Below are 17,125 nucleotides of genomic sequence, written 5' to 3'. Positions count from 1 at the left end.
CGCGTCTCAGTGGTTGGCGGTGCCTTTCTCTGACTCCTGATCCTCCTTCCTCGCTCTGACCCACTTCAACTCTCCACCGTGCTGTCCCTCATCTCGATCTGTGCTCCTCTGCCTCGTTCATTTCATTCGCCTACAGCTAAAAGCGTGTGTATAGTTTTCACGAATTGTAAATAGATTGAATCTTACCCACATGATTCTCTGTAGAGATAATAATAGATTTTAATGAACGAATTCATTATTATGTCTATGTTGCTACATTCGTAATAAATGCATGTAATCGATGGCGCATTAAGTGCATGCATGAGTAAATGCTTCCAGTGTTTACGCACGAACGCACACAATTGTGTGCACGTGCCGTGATCATGCGAATCAATTTTAATTCACGAGCCGATGAATGTGTTGCGTGCCTAATAAGCACGCGTCTAACAATCACCACCAAACCACCGCTCCCGCACCCCAGCAGGAGGCGAACCAGGGAGAGGAGGAGGAGGAGAAGGAGGCCAACAAGGAGAGCCACGACGAGCAGAGTGAAGACGTCTTGGGAATCCCCGAATTCTGGCTCACGATCCTGAAAAACTCGGACCTTCTCGCTTACGCAGTTCAGGTAACGGCCGCAATAACCTCAGGATATCCACAGTTGTTGTTGTTGTTTTCTTCCTCTGTGTTTACTAAAAACGCGAGCGCCCTCACAGCTCGTCACGCAATTCCGGGGGTCCAAAATTCGCGAGAACCGTCCCGACGGCACTGGGCCGTATATGGGGGGAGGGGCCTAAAAGTTGGAGAGACGGGGCCAGCTGCAATGATCCGGTGGTGCCTTCCTGAGAAAACAAGAATCGTCGTGATCATAAGCAAATATTGTAATCATGGTCGACATTTCGCTGCACACGCTGCGAGTTTCCCCAGCTGAAGATTAAGAAGCACGTGGAGCGAAACGTCGGACATCGTGCCGGACAACGCGCGGGTAACAACCCGACAACCAATTCCAGAGCGAACTGGTCCCTGTCATGGGAACGTGGAATTTTCCACCAAAACAGAGGCGAATGGCCTGTAATCTCCCTTCCTCCTCCTCCCTCCCCCACATGAATTAATTTGAGCAAAATCTCAGCGAACTGTAACCAGCGGCAAACAACGGGGGGGGACACATTTTTAAATCGGGCATTTAATAGGCAAGGATAACAGATGCGGGTAAATAAAGGAGGGGAATTAATTAGCGCGTGGAACGTGCGAAAAATCAAACGCGGGGAAGGCGTCTCGGGGAGGATGGTGGGGGGGGGGGGGGGTGTTGGGTGGGGGGGGGGTGTTGGGTGGGAAGGTGGGGGACGTTCTTGAAGTGCCGGTGCATTGGAGAAGAGTCGGTGAGAAATCGCCTTTTAAAGTCAAAATAATCAAAAACTCCGACTCCTGCTCGGGAGAGAAAAGCTCAAGGGTCAGTGTTCACTTAGCGAGGGGGTTTTGTACTCCCGTCACATTCCAGCTCGAGTCAACGACACCGCCGCGTGCGATGTATTCGTCAAGTCTCACGTGGTCTGTGGAGATTCATTTAATCGTCGTCTCGACGAGTCTAGACGACTAAAGCGGTCAGACGCAGAGTCTGACTTTCCGCGTTATAAAATGTTGGTTTGTGGGGCGTGCAATTGCCTCGACGCCCCCCCATTCTCCCCCCACACCTCCCCCTCCACCTCCAATATGACCAAGCCCAGCCAATCGGTGAACACGGTCGTGTTAATGCACGCGGTGGATTTGAACACGAGCCGAGTCGTCAGTCCTCGCGTGTGCTGTCAAACTTCGCGGTGCACCGTCCGTCTCCGATTGCGCTATCAAATTACCATGGGCCCGCGTCTCCATTGAGTCACCTCGTTAGCCTCAACCTCGTTAGCCTCCACCTCGTCAGGCTCAACCTCGTCAGGCTCAACCTCGTGAGGCTCAACCTCGTCCCAGCCACTCACGCTTTGGTCTCTGATGGGCCAGCGACCCGTTGGTCACCGATGATGATTTGTCGCCCATCAACGCACGCCCCCGTCGGTGACATTTAACGCAGACGCGCGCACAGAAGGCTCCTTCGGCGAATACATTCGCGGCACTGAATTTGTCAACGGCACGAACGCCGGTCCGGCGCTGGGTGGCCACCCATCCCTCGATGCCGGTGACCCTGAGGGGCGAGCGATGGAGAGAGATCCCACGGTCCTCCTGTGAGCTGCCGTCAAAGCAAGAGTGATCCGGGCCGCCAAAGTTTCGGGGTGGAATTTATTTGAGGCCATCAACACAGCACCACGCACAGAGACGCGACGGCGGCTTGGGAATAGGCACCCTCGCGACGACCTCCACCTGATCCACCGACTCTATCTCTCCAAAGCGACCCCGGGCGTCGCTCGCGGTGCAACTCGACCGACTTCATAGGGCCGAGGCGGTTACTGAGATGGCGGCGGAGCTCATTCGATTTAGTTAATGGAGAAAATCAAGACTTTACGATGTTTAATTGACCGTGGGTTTATATTCTTCTCCTCCTAAGCCTGCCCCATTGCGTGTGCACGTGCGTGCTCGTGCATGCGTTGGTATGTGTTTCATTTCATTGTCTGTGTGTGTGTGCGGTGTGTGTGTTGAGTGTGTGCGTGTTTGGGTTATGGGGAGCGGTAGTGTAGCGGGTAGCTCGCTGCGCTACCAATCCGGTCACCCGGGTTCAATTGCCGCTCACGGGCAACACCAGTGACGATTATCTGAACCTGTGATGGGCCTCCCCTAGGTCGACTCAGCATCAAATTAGTACCCAGTATGGTGTGTAAAGCTCGACACTAGGGAGACAAAGACGGTCGGGCGTGGTGCTGGCCACCCACCTCGTTGTGTGCCGTGCCGGCCTTCATAGGTGCTCGCTAACAGCACTTGACCCAACAGTCTGTGTGCGCTATACCGTGGATCTTTGTCTGTGTTCACTCAATTCAACAATCCCATTTTCACACCTCCCAGCGAATTTCCTCGGCGTTACCCTCATCACTTTCATCCCATTGTACGTTTGCTTCAGATTTTTGTCGTTTCATCTCCACGTGCATAATTACATATGCTCACACACACACACGTGGCCTCCTCGTGCATTATACATGAGCTCCGTTAACTTTGAACATTCATCTCCACGAACAGGATATAGAAGAAAAAATTTCCCACATCAATAGCGACAGCAACAGGGGTTAGGGAAGGGAGGGAGGTGGGGGAATGCCATTCCATTGTTATTCTTTCCTGATAACTGTGTTTTTAAGTTGTTGTTTTTTTCTTCAAAAGGGCAAGAGAGAGAGAGAGAAAGGCGCGTTGTGCCAGATTTCACAGCGCGAGCTGCCGTCAAGCAAACATTTAAACGGCCCCCCGCGTCGTCGCGAGACACCCTGCAAGCACGCACGCGCCCGCTTTATCGATCGCGCAATTTCCTTTTGTGGAGCTCACGTCTCTCTCTCGTCTTACCCTTCGAGATTGTTCCCTTGGGCGCTCGAGTCCTTTGCCTTGGCAGCATTAGCAACATTAGCAGTCCCAACAACAGCAGAAGTAGCAGCAGCAGCAGTAGCAGCAATAACCACAGCGGCAGCCTGCCTCTGCGATAGCCGTAACCCCATGGGCTGTGCCCGCTGCCTGTATCTTTCGAGGCTGCGGTGTAACTGTGGTCCTTTGAGTTGTATATTTTGTAGTCGTAGTCTTCTTAGAGTGTCGGCGAAGATTGGGGGGGGGGGCGCGTGGAGTTTTAATCGAGTCTCAGTGTGCTGATTTCGCTCCGCTGCTTTTCTCATTCTGCTCGATTTAAAGCGATCAAGTTTTCAGTCGACTGTTGTTGACAACGCCGTGGTCTTAAATAGAACAACAACAACAAAAGGTTTCTGTTGGGCGACGTCGCACGGGCCACAGTCCTTCGTCGCAGCACGTGCAGAGGCCAGAGAGGGCAGCCTCCCTCTCTCTCTCTCTGCGCCGTGAAGATTGGCGATTGTCCAAAATGTATCCGATTTACAAACGTTTCATTTCTAAGACCGCAGTGTTACTGACGAATGCGTTGAATGTCGTTGTTGTTGTTATTTGTGCAGCAGCAGCGGCATCACCAACATAATTTGTTCCATAATACAGGTTGTTTTAGATCGCGTAAATATATAATTGTGTCGTTAAAACCGCCACCACCCGACACAGCCAACTAGTAAAGTTTGTCACGTAAACAGAACGTGGCCAATTCGTCACTAGTACAGCCACACCGGTGTGTTGGAGAGCAAATCCGCAACATTTACAATCACGAGTACGACGTTTCGCCAGTAATTACAACCAATGTGTTTAAACTCACAATCTGTTCCCACTGCCATCGGCTCAGAGCCCGTCAAGTGAGCACACGTGCCCTTTGTCGGTGCTCTCGCGGCCTCGAGCGACGGGCACTGCGTTGACTCGCGCGAGGTGGTGACTCTCTGCCTCATCCCCCCCCCCTCACAGGAGCACGACGAGCCCATCCTCAAGCACCTCCTGGACATCACCGTCTCGCTGTCAGAGGACGAGGTCCCTCCCGTGAGGCTCGCACGGCAACAAACCCGGCAGTCGGAAGCCGGAGCGCATGACAGTCCGGTGCACATCACGCACACATCACGCACATCACGGCACGCGCATCACGGCACGCACAACAACAACAAACAACAACAAACAACAACACCAGCCGCCATTCGCCACCTAAGTGTCGGGTCAGGTGCACTTTGAGGCGACGTGAAGTGTCGAAGGCTCGCTGCTAGCAGGAGGTCACTGGACAGACACCCAGGTACCATGAGTTGACCGACTGAGATGACTGGCAGACGCGCCAGTTGTGCCATGGGTTGACCGACTGAGATGACTGGCAGACGCGCCAGTTGTGTCCGCTACTGTGCTAACTACGCTGCACTTTATCCGCCTGGCGCTCCGCTCGTTGGCGTGAGCGTCGCTCCTCTGCCGCCCGTTGTTGCCGGAGGGCGGCTGCCTCCCAACTGCCCAGTAGCAGCGTCCTTCACGAGCCTCCTCCAGCACGCACAACCTGCATATCTGTCGATATGACTTAGCCTGCTCGTGTGACTGACTACGCGACGCCACTGCCACTCACGTTACCGGTAGCGATCACAGTCGGGGTGCGACCAAATCACCCGCAATGCGAGCCCCGATCTCGCCTCGATCTCGGAAGCTAAGCAGGGGTTCGAAGCCTGGCTAGTGCCTGGACGCATCGATCGCGTACGCACGAACAGGCTTGCCGTAGGCTGCTTCGGCGCCGTGCATAGCGGGGCAGCGGGGAGCAGTGAAGCAGCACCAACGGCTGTCCTGCGCGGCTATGCTCCCTGCTGTTCATCGAGCCGTACCGACCAGAGTGGTGAAGTATGGTCGTAAGGACATATACAGCATGGGCGGGGGGGGGGCTTCATCCGGTTTACACGCATCCACGTCATGTGCCCTCGTTTTAGTGATGGGGTAAATTTCTCCACTCCCCCCCACCACCCTCTCCATTTATATTGGTTATGCAATCGTACTAGAATATTGTTTGAAGCTAAATTGTCATGGACTCCAGTGGGAAAGAGATAGAGAGAGAAATATAACTAAACGATCAGATTAAGCGATGTGTGCAGCCTGCATCGTGACAATAGTGGAGCTGGCGACGGGGCTTAATCAGATGGAGGAGCTGTTCCTATACACAGACAAAGATCACCCGTATAGCCTTAGCGGACTGTCGGGGCAAGTGCTGTTAGCGAATAGCCACCTATGAAGGACGGAACCGCACACGAGGGGGTGGGTGGCCAGCACCGCGCCCGACCGCCTTTGTCTCCCCCAGTGGCAATGTTTACAAACCGCATCAGGTAATCATTTGAGGCTGAGTCGACCTAGGGGGACTTTTCGCGGCTGCGAAAAGTCCTCGCGGCAAACACCGCCGACCCACCGCGCCGATTAATCGCGATCACACTGGGGGGGGCGGGGCGGGGGGGGTGCACGTGCCCCCCGCGGCTCATTCCTCGGTCCAAAGAGAAGGAAGACGCCGAGGGGTGGAGTGGGGGGTGGGTGGCGGGGGATGGGGATGAGATGGGGGGGACGAGCGCGTGACGGATGTGGCGGTGTTGTCGATCCCAGCTGTGCAATCGTCGCAGGCGCAGAGTGTTTGTGTGTGGGGTGGGGTGGGGGGGGCAGCTCGTTATTGCGAGCTGCGCGTCAGCACTTGTCCGCGTGTCGCTGCTCGCGAGCTGCGTAGCGAACGCCACGCGGCGCGCGGACAAATCGTCGTGGAGGCAGCGTAATACATGGCGACAGGTGGTGGGCTTAATTCAGCAGCGGATAGATCATGGCTGATAATGCGCGTCTGTAATCCGGCGGCACTGTGGAGGCGTGGGTTGGTGGATCAACACGTGTTTTTTCTTTTTAAATCCTTTATATTAAGTTCGCTTGCTTGCTTAGGACCGTGCAAATCATTCGGTCGTTTTTTAACCCACTTCCCGTGATCCAATCGAGCTGATATTTTGCACACAGACTCGTTGTGCGTGACAATTAATGTTTGAGAATTTTTTTTTCCAAAATGTTACATTTTTTAGGACAAAAATATTATATTTAATTACCAATTGCTTAATGGTGCAATGCAATCATCTGACCCATAGGTGGCAGCCATCTCAAGCCAGAGGACGAGAGGACTCTAGCCGCCACGCATTTAAAGGATTTATAGTGAAAAACTTTGTTTTTACGGGTTATACTTATTGTCTTCCGATGTGCCCATACACCCTTGGCTCTGCCAGGAGATGGGGAAAGGGGTGGTACGGCAGAGTGTGGACTCACATCATCGGTACCTCCCGTATGGGATCGGGTCTTGCCCCCTCGCGCGCTCGAGTTCTCTCCGACTGCTCCAGTTTTCCTCCGACCTGTGTATATATATATACCTTCATTAATTGGTTGAAAACATTATTCATATGTCGAGGACTGCAGAGCTTGAGCAATCGTTGCTCGTGCCAGCTCCACCCGTCTGGCTGCTGTTGCCTTCCACCTCGTGTCTGCGGATCCACGGCGATTGCGCGATGCGGTTTTGCACGAACACGACGCTATGTAAAACTAAACATCATTATTAGTAGTGGTACTTTATTATCATGCATCTGCCATATATATGCAAACACATGCACAGCGTGAGCTCGTGTGGCAGGTGTTGGCTGGATTGTTACTTCGCAGGGCGGGTGAGAGGTGGCAGTGGCTTGGGGGGGGAGGGGAGGTGTGGGTTGTCTTCATCCCGCAGTGGATAGAGCACGCACGCACAATGGCGTGCGCGTGCCATATCACAAATCCGGGAGCCCATCTGTTGGCACGGCCGAGGATGGGGCGCTCCTGCAGGGTCATTGCAGTCCGTTGACAATTAATTTCACGCACGGCTAACTGATCCCATGTAGATCACATTACATTAAATAGACCTCGGCGTCGCTGGCACCCGTCCAGGGTACAGTGGCCCACTTTTGCGCGTGGTGTAGTGCAAATATATGGTGCATGTATACACACACGCACGTTGTATTGTGTGTTCGCGCGCTGCGCTACGACCCGGGTTCGATTCCCGCTCACGGTCAACACCGGTGACGATTATCTAAACCGGTCCTGGGCCTCCCCTAGGTCGACTTAGCCTCAATTGAGTGCCTGGTGCGGTGTGTAAACATCGCCACTGGGGAGACAAAGGCGGTCGGGCGTGGTGCTGGCCACCCACCTCGTTTTGTGCCGTGCCGGGCCTTCATAGGTGCTCGCTAACAGCACTTGACCCAACAGTCTGTGTGCGCTATACCATGGATCTTTGTCTGTGTTCACTCAATTCAACAGCCGCCCGAGATCGATTCCTACTCACGGCCATCGCCAGAGACGATTATCTGAACCGGTCCTGGGCTGCTCCTAGGTTGACTCGGTCTCAATTGAGTACCTGGTGCGGTGTGTAGACATCGCCACTGGGGAGACAAAGGCGGTCGGGCGTGGCGCTGGCCACCCACCCCCTCGTGTGCCGTGCCGTCCTTCATAGCACTTGCACCAGCAGTGTGTGAAGGCTGTATGGGGGATCTTTGTCCTTAGTATTTGACCATACTTCGCCATGCTGGTGAGTGCGTGTCGGTGTGCCCACTATGCACAGCTCCACGCGGAGTTGGAAGTTCCCCAAGCCGGCAGGACATTGTCCAAATGGTGCAGTGCATGTTGCGCGTGTGTGCGGGGAGACAAAGGTGGCCGGGAATTACTCTAGCCACACCAGGGTCGCGTGGGGCCGTCCATAAATGACGTCACGCACCTGGGGGGGGGGTCAGACATTTGTGACGAAGTGTGACGACGGGGGGGTTGAGAAATGTGACGTCACATCAAAATGCGCAACTTTAAATAAATATAGACAACACGTTCTACTTAATTAAATCGACTTTTTTCATAAAGATTTCCTCCCACAATATCAGAGTGCAGCGCCACATTAAATACGCACTACAATGACAATAGTTTAAAGCGATTTGAAGCATGTTTATTTTGTTGCGGGGGGGGGGGGCAGAGCTTTGTGACGTCATATTTGAGGGGGGGGTCTTACTTTTTGTGACGCCGTGTGACTGGGGGGGGGGGGGGGGGTGGGGTCAAAAATCGTCCAAAATCGCGTGACGTCATTTATGGACGGCCCCCGTGCCACGTCTGTCTTGATAGGTGCTCGCAAACAGTGCGTGATACCCCAACAGTCTCTACGTGTCCGCGGGGCGTTGACGTACGTGGGCAGCGGTGGCGTAGTGGTTAGCGCACTGCGCTACGGGCCCGCGACCCGAGTTTAATTCCCGCTCAGTTTTCTGCCGAAGATTAAACAATAATCATCATAATAATCCATACAATGTAACCGGTATTGGCCAAACATCCTGACGCTGAAAACAATATCAGCGGATTACTCAATTGGGATTGCACACCGGCATCGACATCACCACCCCAACCCCCACAACTGCCAACATTTTGGCAGGCACCTGGGTAAACACTCGTCATAATAGATCATTAAAAATAAATAATTACAGTCGACTTTCGATAATCCGGGATAATGTTTTGGGGGAGGGGAGGGGAGGGGAAGGGGTGACTCAGATGAAACAAGATAACTAACGCACCGCCTGTAAATTCTACCTTCACCAACGTTGCAAAGTCGGTGAAGGCGCGGTACAACACAATGTGGCCGCCTGTTAGTGTCACACATTTTTCATATTTGTTTCACGAATCGGTTTACTTGCCGCCCGCCTGCCCGCCCGCCGCCGCCGTCATCGCGTTTGCCGTCACGTGACCGAAGACCCTCGACGAGTGAGGAGCGGCCGAACAATAAAACTTCCCGCTTCGAGCGTGTAAAAACAGCAACGCAAACATTATCTCAACTTTATTTTTTATTTTTTCGCGGACCTGGTAATCCACCAAACGGATTACCGATTATTGAACTGTTCAAATCAGATGATTTAATTATTTATACTGGAGGAATCCCATGAGCTATAAATCTATTTTTTTCCACAGATGGAGCGGTGGGCATTGCTGCTCTCTTCGCCAGGGTTAGGGAGCAGATTCCGCACCATCCACCCCAAACCCCCCCCAGGGTGGTAATTGAGAGAGAGATTTTAGTGGGCGGCCTGCGTCTTAGGAATGCCAAGCAGCAGCAGAAGCGGCGGAGTTTTGCAGCGCGGGGCAGCGATGGTGACAGATGCCGCGGATTGGGTCCCAGGCTGCCGGAGCGTCAGTGCGAGGCATCGGTGGGGCGGGGTTTGCGTGGGCAGCAGGAGGAGACAACGTGGGTCACAACGCACACCCCGAAACACAAACAAAAAAGCCTGCCCGTGCTCAACGTGGGTTTAATTACCCAGAGCTACCGTGCACGTTACTTAACGTTGCGCATTGATTGCAGAACAGTGCCCTTCGTTCACGGGCGGCGTAGAGCCGTGAGTAGCGGTGTGGGCCGGCCGTGCGCCGTCATTGTCAAGCGCGTTCGTTGAAAGCGGCTTTCGCAACGCGGCTTTGGGCCCCCACGCAGACCAAGACCCGCGTTCACATTCGTAGACGTCCGTTAAAGCGAATGTCGTTCTTGTAGAGCAGGGGTGGGAAACTTTTTTTCTGCCAAGGGCCATTTGGATATTTATAACAACATTCGCGGGCCATACAAAATTATCAACTTAAAAATTAGGCTGTTATATTTGGTCAAACATGTAATGAACTCACCCCTAATGTGATGGCTGCAACTGCTTCTCTTACGTGAGGCGTGTGATGTTAGCTGGTATTGATGATGTTGCTACTCGCAACTGCTTTTCCAGGTTTGCTCCTAGATTTATTGAATTTCGAGTCCCGCCTGCGGTTGCCTTGGCAGGGCCACACCAAATGATTTCGCGGGTCTTATACGGCCCGCGGGCCGGACGTGCCCCCACTCCTGGCGTACAGGGAAGCGTTTACAGTCGTCCTATTGACAGAGATATAGATACGGACGCGATACGTTTTGTTTGATGTTGACTACCTCGCCTGGTACACAGGAGGTCACGGGTTCGATTCCGAGCCTGACGCCTGCTGTGCATTTGGAGTTTGCATGTCTCCCGCTCTCTCTCCCCGTGGTCCTATGGATTTTTCTCCGGGTCCTCCGGGTTTTCCCTCCACATGTAGAAACATGCATTTTGATTGATTGGCTGCTCTCCATTTCCATGTGATTAAGCCACTTCCTTGACCTATCAATTGTGGTCGAGGTCGTTTCTAAAAAAGATCGACATAGCTCGGTGTGCCTTGGCTGGTAAAATAAAATAAATGTTTAGTTTATAGTTTAGATTTCAACAGAAATCTACCCGTGCGGAATGAGGTCCCACGCTGGTGGAATGACGCTGATGGGAAATGTGGCCTAGAGAAATATAGCGCGGGTCATGAATACCACGGCGGTTACGGCGGGTGATGATACGTGCAGAGATCAGAGATGTGAATGTACATCGACTTGAAAGGACAGTTGCGCCGACTGAGCGCATGCGTGGGTTACTGGGCAAAGAGAAAAAAAAATAACAAACTTGCTGCAAACACCTGGAGGGGTAGAACGCACGCGAGAAAAAAATAATTCGTGGCCGTGTAAAGAGGTCACATTTTGCGAATACCTGCAGAAATTTTTCAAAATATAAGCATAGATTTTACTCTTTCTGACAATAAAACAGGAGGTGTTAAGGTTTTGAAACACTAAATAGAAACATTTTGCAAGGAATCATGTCTGCATTAACCACACGCGGTACTTGTTGTGAACATGCAAACAAACATGCTCTGATTATTGAAACTGGTGGGCCTACACCAGAGCCAGCCTTCTTTAGGGCCTGGTCTCAGCCTGATGGGAAATGTGTCACTGGTGAGGCTGGTGAGCCTCACCAGTGACACGAGTGAGACTGGTGAGACGCACCAGTGAGAACTTTTTCATATCTGCAGAAAAAATGTCAGCTGCTCCGTGCACCAACACAATGCACGGAGTGCGCGTGGCGGTTAATTGGTCGGCGCGGGCGGATATGTGACGGTTCGACACGTGACTCAGTTCTGCCCTGCGCGGTTGGCCACATACGGTTGCAAAAAAACAAATAAGTTCAACATACATAACAATAATTCATAGCCTGTTAATGGGTGCTGACTTAACGTACGCACGCACGCAAAACAAGGTCGTCGCTGGCAAAACACGGCAGGACGGTGGCCAAAGAAATTCCTGATGGATTGAGCCCGATAATGAACACAGCCCAATTTTATTTTAGAAATATAATGCAGCTGATTGATATTATAGCTGTCCCTCTGCTATACATAACGGAACTAACCGCTGCCTCTTTGGCACCGCATTCGATGGAAGTCGATAGATTCAGAAGATGACAAACTGGAATTTAAATTCGCCGTCCCTGGAAAGATCGCGGCCAATGCTGATGATGATCACCCAGTGGCATGAGCCATGATTCGCGCGACGGGAAAACGGCATGGATATAGCACTGTAAACGTCCCATTCGAAAAGATCACGTTTCGCTCCGTGACTCCCTGCGTTTAAAAGTCCGGTTCATGTTCCAGGGTGTCCGATGTGAGAGGTTTTGGGGCTTCTGTTTGTTCTCTGTTCCACCAATAACTAAAGGGACGAATGATTGCCTATTATCGTGATGTCTCAAGAGTTTAAGGGACTTCGATTGATGTTTTTCTTAAGGTCAAAACTTTGTTGCGAAAGCCACTGTTGACCGAACGGTTTGTTTATCATTCTGGACACACTTGGAATTACAATCCAGTGTTTATACTTTTATATGGTGTCCGTCCTTCTGGAATTGTGGGGGTCACGTGGCAGACAGCAGCGGGCAAGGCAGCAACATCCAAAGTTGCGCCGTACTTCTATGCCCCCGTGCCTGGCCAGCTGAATGAAGTATGCTCAACGTAGCCCACATGACCAAATTCCAGCGTGCATGTGTACGCGTGTACTCTGGAATTTAACACGCAACTCAAATCCCAAATTTGGGAATGCAATCAAAACAATTGAGCCAACCCCTCGCCGTGCTGACCATCGGTGGTCGTAGCTGGCGAGTGTACGGGCGGTGCAACTGTTAGGGCCCAGGCACTGGGCTACACAGATAGAGGGGGCGAGGTGTGCATGGGAAAGGCGGGGTAGGGGTGCATTTAACTCCTTGCACCGGGGTCCCATGCTAGCCACACTACACCTTCGGGTTGCTAACTGTCCTGATTTTCCCAGGATCATTCTCAGTCTTTCCGGGACACTTGAAGCTCCCACACTCCCCCCCCCCCACCTGTGTTTGTCACGTGCAGCTCTGCCTTCTCTTGGCACTGCGAGATATGCCTCTTGCTCCCACGGCACGCCCTCGGTGACTCGGTGGGATCGGCAGTCCCCGAGCGTCGTCTGACTTCTTCACGTCCGTCGTCCGTAGAGAGCCAACGACCTCGCGGGGTTGAATCGCCGTCGTTGCAGCGCCGCGAGCAGAGAGCCGCTGGGGGGGGGGGGGGGGGGGGGGCTCCAGGGCACTGCGCTGTAGCGAGATGGTTAAAGGCGGCCGACCCTCCCCCCGTCCCCCCCGTAAGGAGGCCAACGCCAGGCGGGGGAGTGCGAGCGAGAGGGGCGTGATGCCGGGACTCACGGGGCGAGCGCGAGACCGTAACCTTGAGACAGCAGCGGTGGCTCGGGGCGTGGACACTGATGATGATGATGGTCGGTTCGCGGGAGAGAGATGGTGGTGGCGGTGATGATGATAAGAAAGGTTAAGATGAGGTCGACGATGATCGTGATCAATTGATTTGACAAATATGATTATGCTGATATTGAGGATTGTGCGATATCAGTGATGTGATTGATGGCTATGATGATGACAGTGGTGACGCTACTAATGAGGATGATAAGAGTGGTCATTATGATGATGATGATCAAATCAAACATGGCAATAATTATATTGATGCTACTGGTGAGGATTGTACTAATTATGATAACAATGGTGATGCTACTGATGATGATGGTCATTTACAGGTAGTCACTATGATGGCGTTGATGACGATGATGCCGTTCACGGTGGTGCGATTGATGACTGATGATGACGACGAAGGATGAGTGTTCCCATGAGCCAATTGCGAAGCTCTGATTTGCTGCACATATCCGGGGTATTTAATTGGATTTTTAATGGGATTATATTCTCTATTTTTATCCCGATCATCCGTCTCTCTAGCACTGCCCTTTCCATTACATTTTATATATTTATTCCGCTCCTTGAAATCTCACAAACCATCTCTCTTAAACCGATTTGCAGAGCAACAGAGAAATAGCCCGTCTCGCTCAATCCCACTCTCTGCAACTCTCTCATTCCATCACCATATGTTCGCTCTCTATCTCCTCTCCCCTCTCGTCCTCGCTTCTCCCTCTCTCTCTCTCTCATCTCCACTTGTCCCTCTCGCTCCATTTATTTCCACTCTGTTTCACTGCTCCCTCTCTCTCTCTCTCAAGCTCCTGGTATCTCCGCTCGCTCGCCCACTCTCACATCCCCTCTCTCTCTCTCTCGTTCTCTTAACCCTACGACAGGTCTCTCGCTCCCTCTCTATCTCCCCTTCCATCTCCCCTTCCATCTCCCCCCTCTCTCTCTCCGTCCTCTCTCCCTCTGTCTCTCTCCGTCCCTGACAAGTTTCATTTCATAGATTGAATCACTTATTGGCATTCGTGAGGGTAATTGTTTGGAATTTCACAACGCAGGCAATTACAGCAACTAACCCCGGTTATTGTTCGAGGTAGCCGGTGGCTGAGGAGACGACGATTACACAGCACTGCGAGCGTGCGCATTGCACGCCGCTAATCGTGTGCGCCCGGCGACCCGAGTTCAGTTCCCAGCCACGCCTGAGTCGCCCGTAGCGAGCGGTGTCAGAAACCCGTCCTTCAACAAACCCGCACTGAGCGGCGTGGTGAAGTATGGACGAACAGAAAGCCACGACCGGCACGGGGGGGTGGGGGGGTTGTAGGCCCCTTCGTCCCGGCAGTAAATCGACAACGAGGCTGTACGCGTGTATTTTTTCTGCGGCGCGCAATGTGCGTGGTGCACGTGTTGTGCACGTGTTGTGTGTGAGCAACACACGCGCACGTGGCGCATGTGTTTTGTGAGCAACACACGCGCACGTGGTGCACGTGTTGTGTGTGAGCGACACGCGCGCACGTGGTGCACGGTGGAGCACGTGGTGCACGTGTTTTGTGAGCGACACACGCGCACGTGGTGCACGTGGTGCACGGTGGAGCAGTGCACCATTGCGATGTATCGACGACGCCGCCTTACGACGGGACAATATATAATCAGCTGACAGTTCAGACAATGGCCCTTCTTCAGATGGGAGAGGAGAGAGAGGAGGAGAGAGAGAGAGAGGGGGGGGGAGTGGGTAGCTGATTTGTAGTCGGATATTGCACTTTGCACCGCGGGTCCCCTAGAACACCACAAGGGCGTTTTGGAGACAGTTCACGGTGGGGGGCGATATTCATCAGTGGTGCTTTTTTTTCCCGAGTGATGACCGTTCAACCCCGTTGCACTGACCGCTCACGACGCGCAGGCCTTCTGGTCCGCACTCGCAATGGCTGCCCCTTTGACGGCGGACAAAAAATAAAACCGCGTGCGTTTTCAATGCGACACCGCGAGCTCTTGGCGCCCCACGTCGTTCACGCATCCCCGAGCTTTAGAGGTGGCTGCGCACGAACCGTGGACGCGAGTCGAGTTCGGCGAACGGGCGACGCAAGCTTTTTCTCATCCACGCAGACCATGTTTGGCCCTGTGGACAGAGGAAAGTGTAAAACAAACATGACGACATGTGCAGGGGACACTTACGGGCGATCTGCCCCATGGATCATGATGATGTGACGACGACGATGATGAACGCGTTTTTTTTCAGGAACGCATCTGCCCGTAACGGGTCCAGGGAATATTCCTCTTATCTGCGTTCTTTTCCTTCCCAATCGCTCCCTCCCCTCCCCCCTCTCACCTCACTCTCCTCCCGCCCCGCTCCCGCTCTCTGCCACGACGCCAGTCGTTCACCCTCGAGTTCCACTTCTCAGGTAACGAGTTCTTCTCCAACGCGACGCTCAGGAAGACGTACGAACTGCAGGCGACGCCCGGCGACACGCAGCCCCTCGCCTACGACGGCCCCGAGATCGTGGCCTGCCAAGGGTGAGTGCAGCGACCAGCGCTCACCTCCACGCTCGCTCCACGCTCACCCCACGATCACTCCACGCTCACCCTACGCTCACCCCACACTCAACCCATGCTCGCTCCACGCCCACCCTACGCTCACTCCACACTCACCCCACGCTCGCCCCACGCTCACCCCACGCCCACCCTACGCTCACCCTACGCTCACCCCACACTCAACCCATGCTCGCTCCACGCCCACCCTACGCTCACTCCACACTCACCCCACGCTCATCCCATGCTCACTCCATGCTCACCCCACGCTCACCTCCACACTCGCTCCACACTCACCCGACACTAACTCCACTCTGAGATGATGGTGATGATGGTACTTTTAGCTTTTTTTGTAAGTGTCAAACCATTGCCTTTCTCCACAAAAGAACCCATATTTTCCTTTAAAACTACACCCCCCGCCCCCCCGCCCACCCCCCGTGTGTATCATAAAAATTACTTAGAGATTCTGACCGAGGTCCCCTAATGTGCGGAGATGCCCCTGTGGGGCATTGTCTCGGACGTCTGCTGCTGTCGAACCTTTAAGGTCAAGCCAGAAGGAACGGCGCCCAAAGCCTTTCTCAATTCTTGATTTTGAAGAAAAACAAAATCTCCCCGGAGCAGAGCACAGGCGAGAGCGGCGTTCGTCACTTATTTTCAGACATCGTCAGTGCGAGGTGCCTCCACACATTTTAAACCATTGGGCGAGGGGGGGGGAGTTTGACAGCAGCACGATGATGATGATGATGGAGGGGGGGTATTCACTCTTTGTGAATTGTCGGGGGGCCACACCACAGGGGCCGCGCTGAAGGCCACCAGGGAGGCCGACAGTGGCCCATGAGGCCTTGCAATGAGACGTGCACGGGCATGGAGGCAGACACAGACGGAGAGGGGGGGGGGCACTCAGACGGAACGCTAAGGGGGGGGGGGCGGGAGGCAGGAGGTTCTAGGCAGACAGAACAGGCAGAGTTCACAGATAGGCAAGCAGACACATTGGGCAGGCAGTCTGGAATGACAGGCAGGTCGAGGGTCGATTATGCACGTGTGTTTGTTAGACTTCTTTCGCACCGTACGTAGCCAACTGTGCTAATCGGAGGTGGGGGAGAGGAGGGAGCGGTGGGAAGGACAACAAGCAACTGGGCAAGAAGTGGACAAGTGGGAGAGTACATGGACAACCGGACAAACGTGTAGGGGATGGAGGAATAGAGTGAGAGCAAGGGAGAGAATGTCTCCTCCCCGCCCACAGAAAAAAAACACAATTAATCATCCCTCCCCCGGACGAGAGAGAGAGAGAGCGCACACGCGCGCGTCAATAAAACACGGCGCTGCGGCACACTCCGAGTAATGCGCTGAGAATACGGACAACGCCGGACGACGCAGCCGTGGCCGCCTTGTTGCTCAGAAAGCTTCGCGACGACTGTGCCAGCGTTGCCGAGCTCTTAGCGGAATGAATGAAATTACAGACTCCCACGATGGCCGCGCGTGCCGGTGGGAGT

General features: G+C 53.5%; 1 protein-coding gene across 2 annotated transcripts in view; it reads left to right on the top strand.

The window, feature by feature from the left end:
* Window positions 1–17,125, top strand: part of LOC133347515 (nucleosome assembly protein 1-like 1) — a 74,180-nt gene that overhangs the window by 47,074 nt on the left and 9,981 nt on the right. Inside the window, exons 7-9 of one of the 2 annotated variants that reach the window (XM_061559839.1) lie at window positions 461–604; window positions 4,447–4,518; window positions 15,478–15,617. In XM_061559839.1, coding sequence (XP_061415823.1) covers window positions 461–604; window positions 4,447–4,518; window positions 15,478–15,617 — 356 coding nt within the window. The remainder of the gene's footprint in view (window positions 1–460; window positions 605–4,446; window positions 4,519–15,477; window positions 15,618–17,125) is intronic. The other variant, XM_061559840.1, reaches the window with a different exon arrangement.

This window comes from Lethenteron reissneri, chromosome 26 (genome assembly GCF_015708825.2).
Source record: "Lethenteron reissneri isolate LAM-NWPU_2019-01 chromosome 26, ASM1570882v1, whole genome shotgun sequence".
Taxonomy (NCBI): domain Eukaryota; kingdom Metazoa; phylum Chordata; class Hyperoartia; order Petromyzontiformes; family Petromyzontidae; genus Lethenteron; species Lethenteron reissneri.
This window is presented reverse-complemented; position numbering and strand designations above follow the sequence as displayed.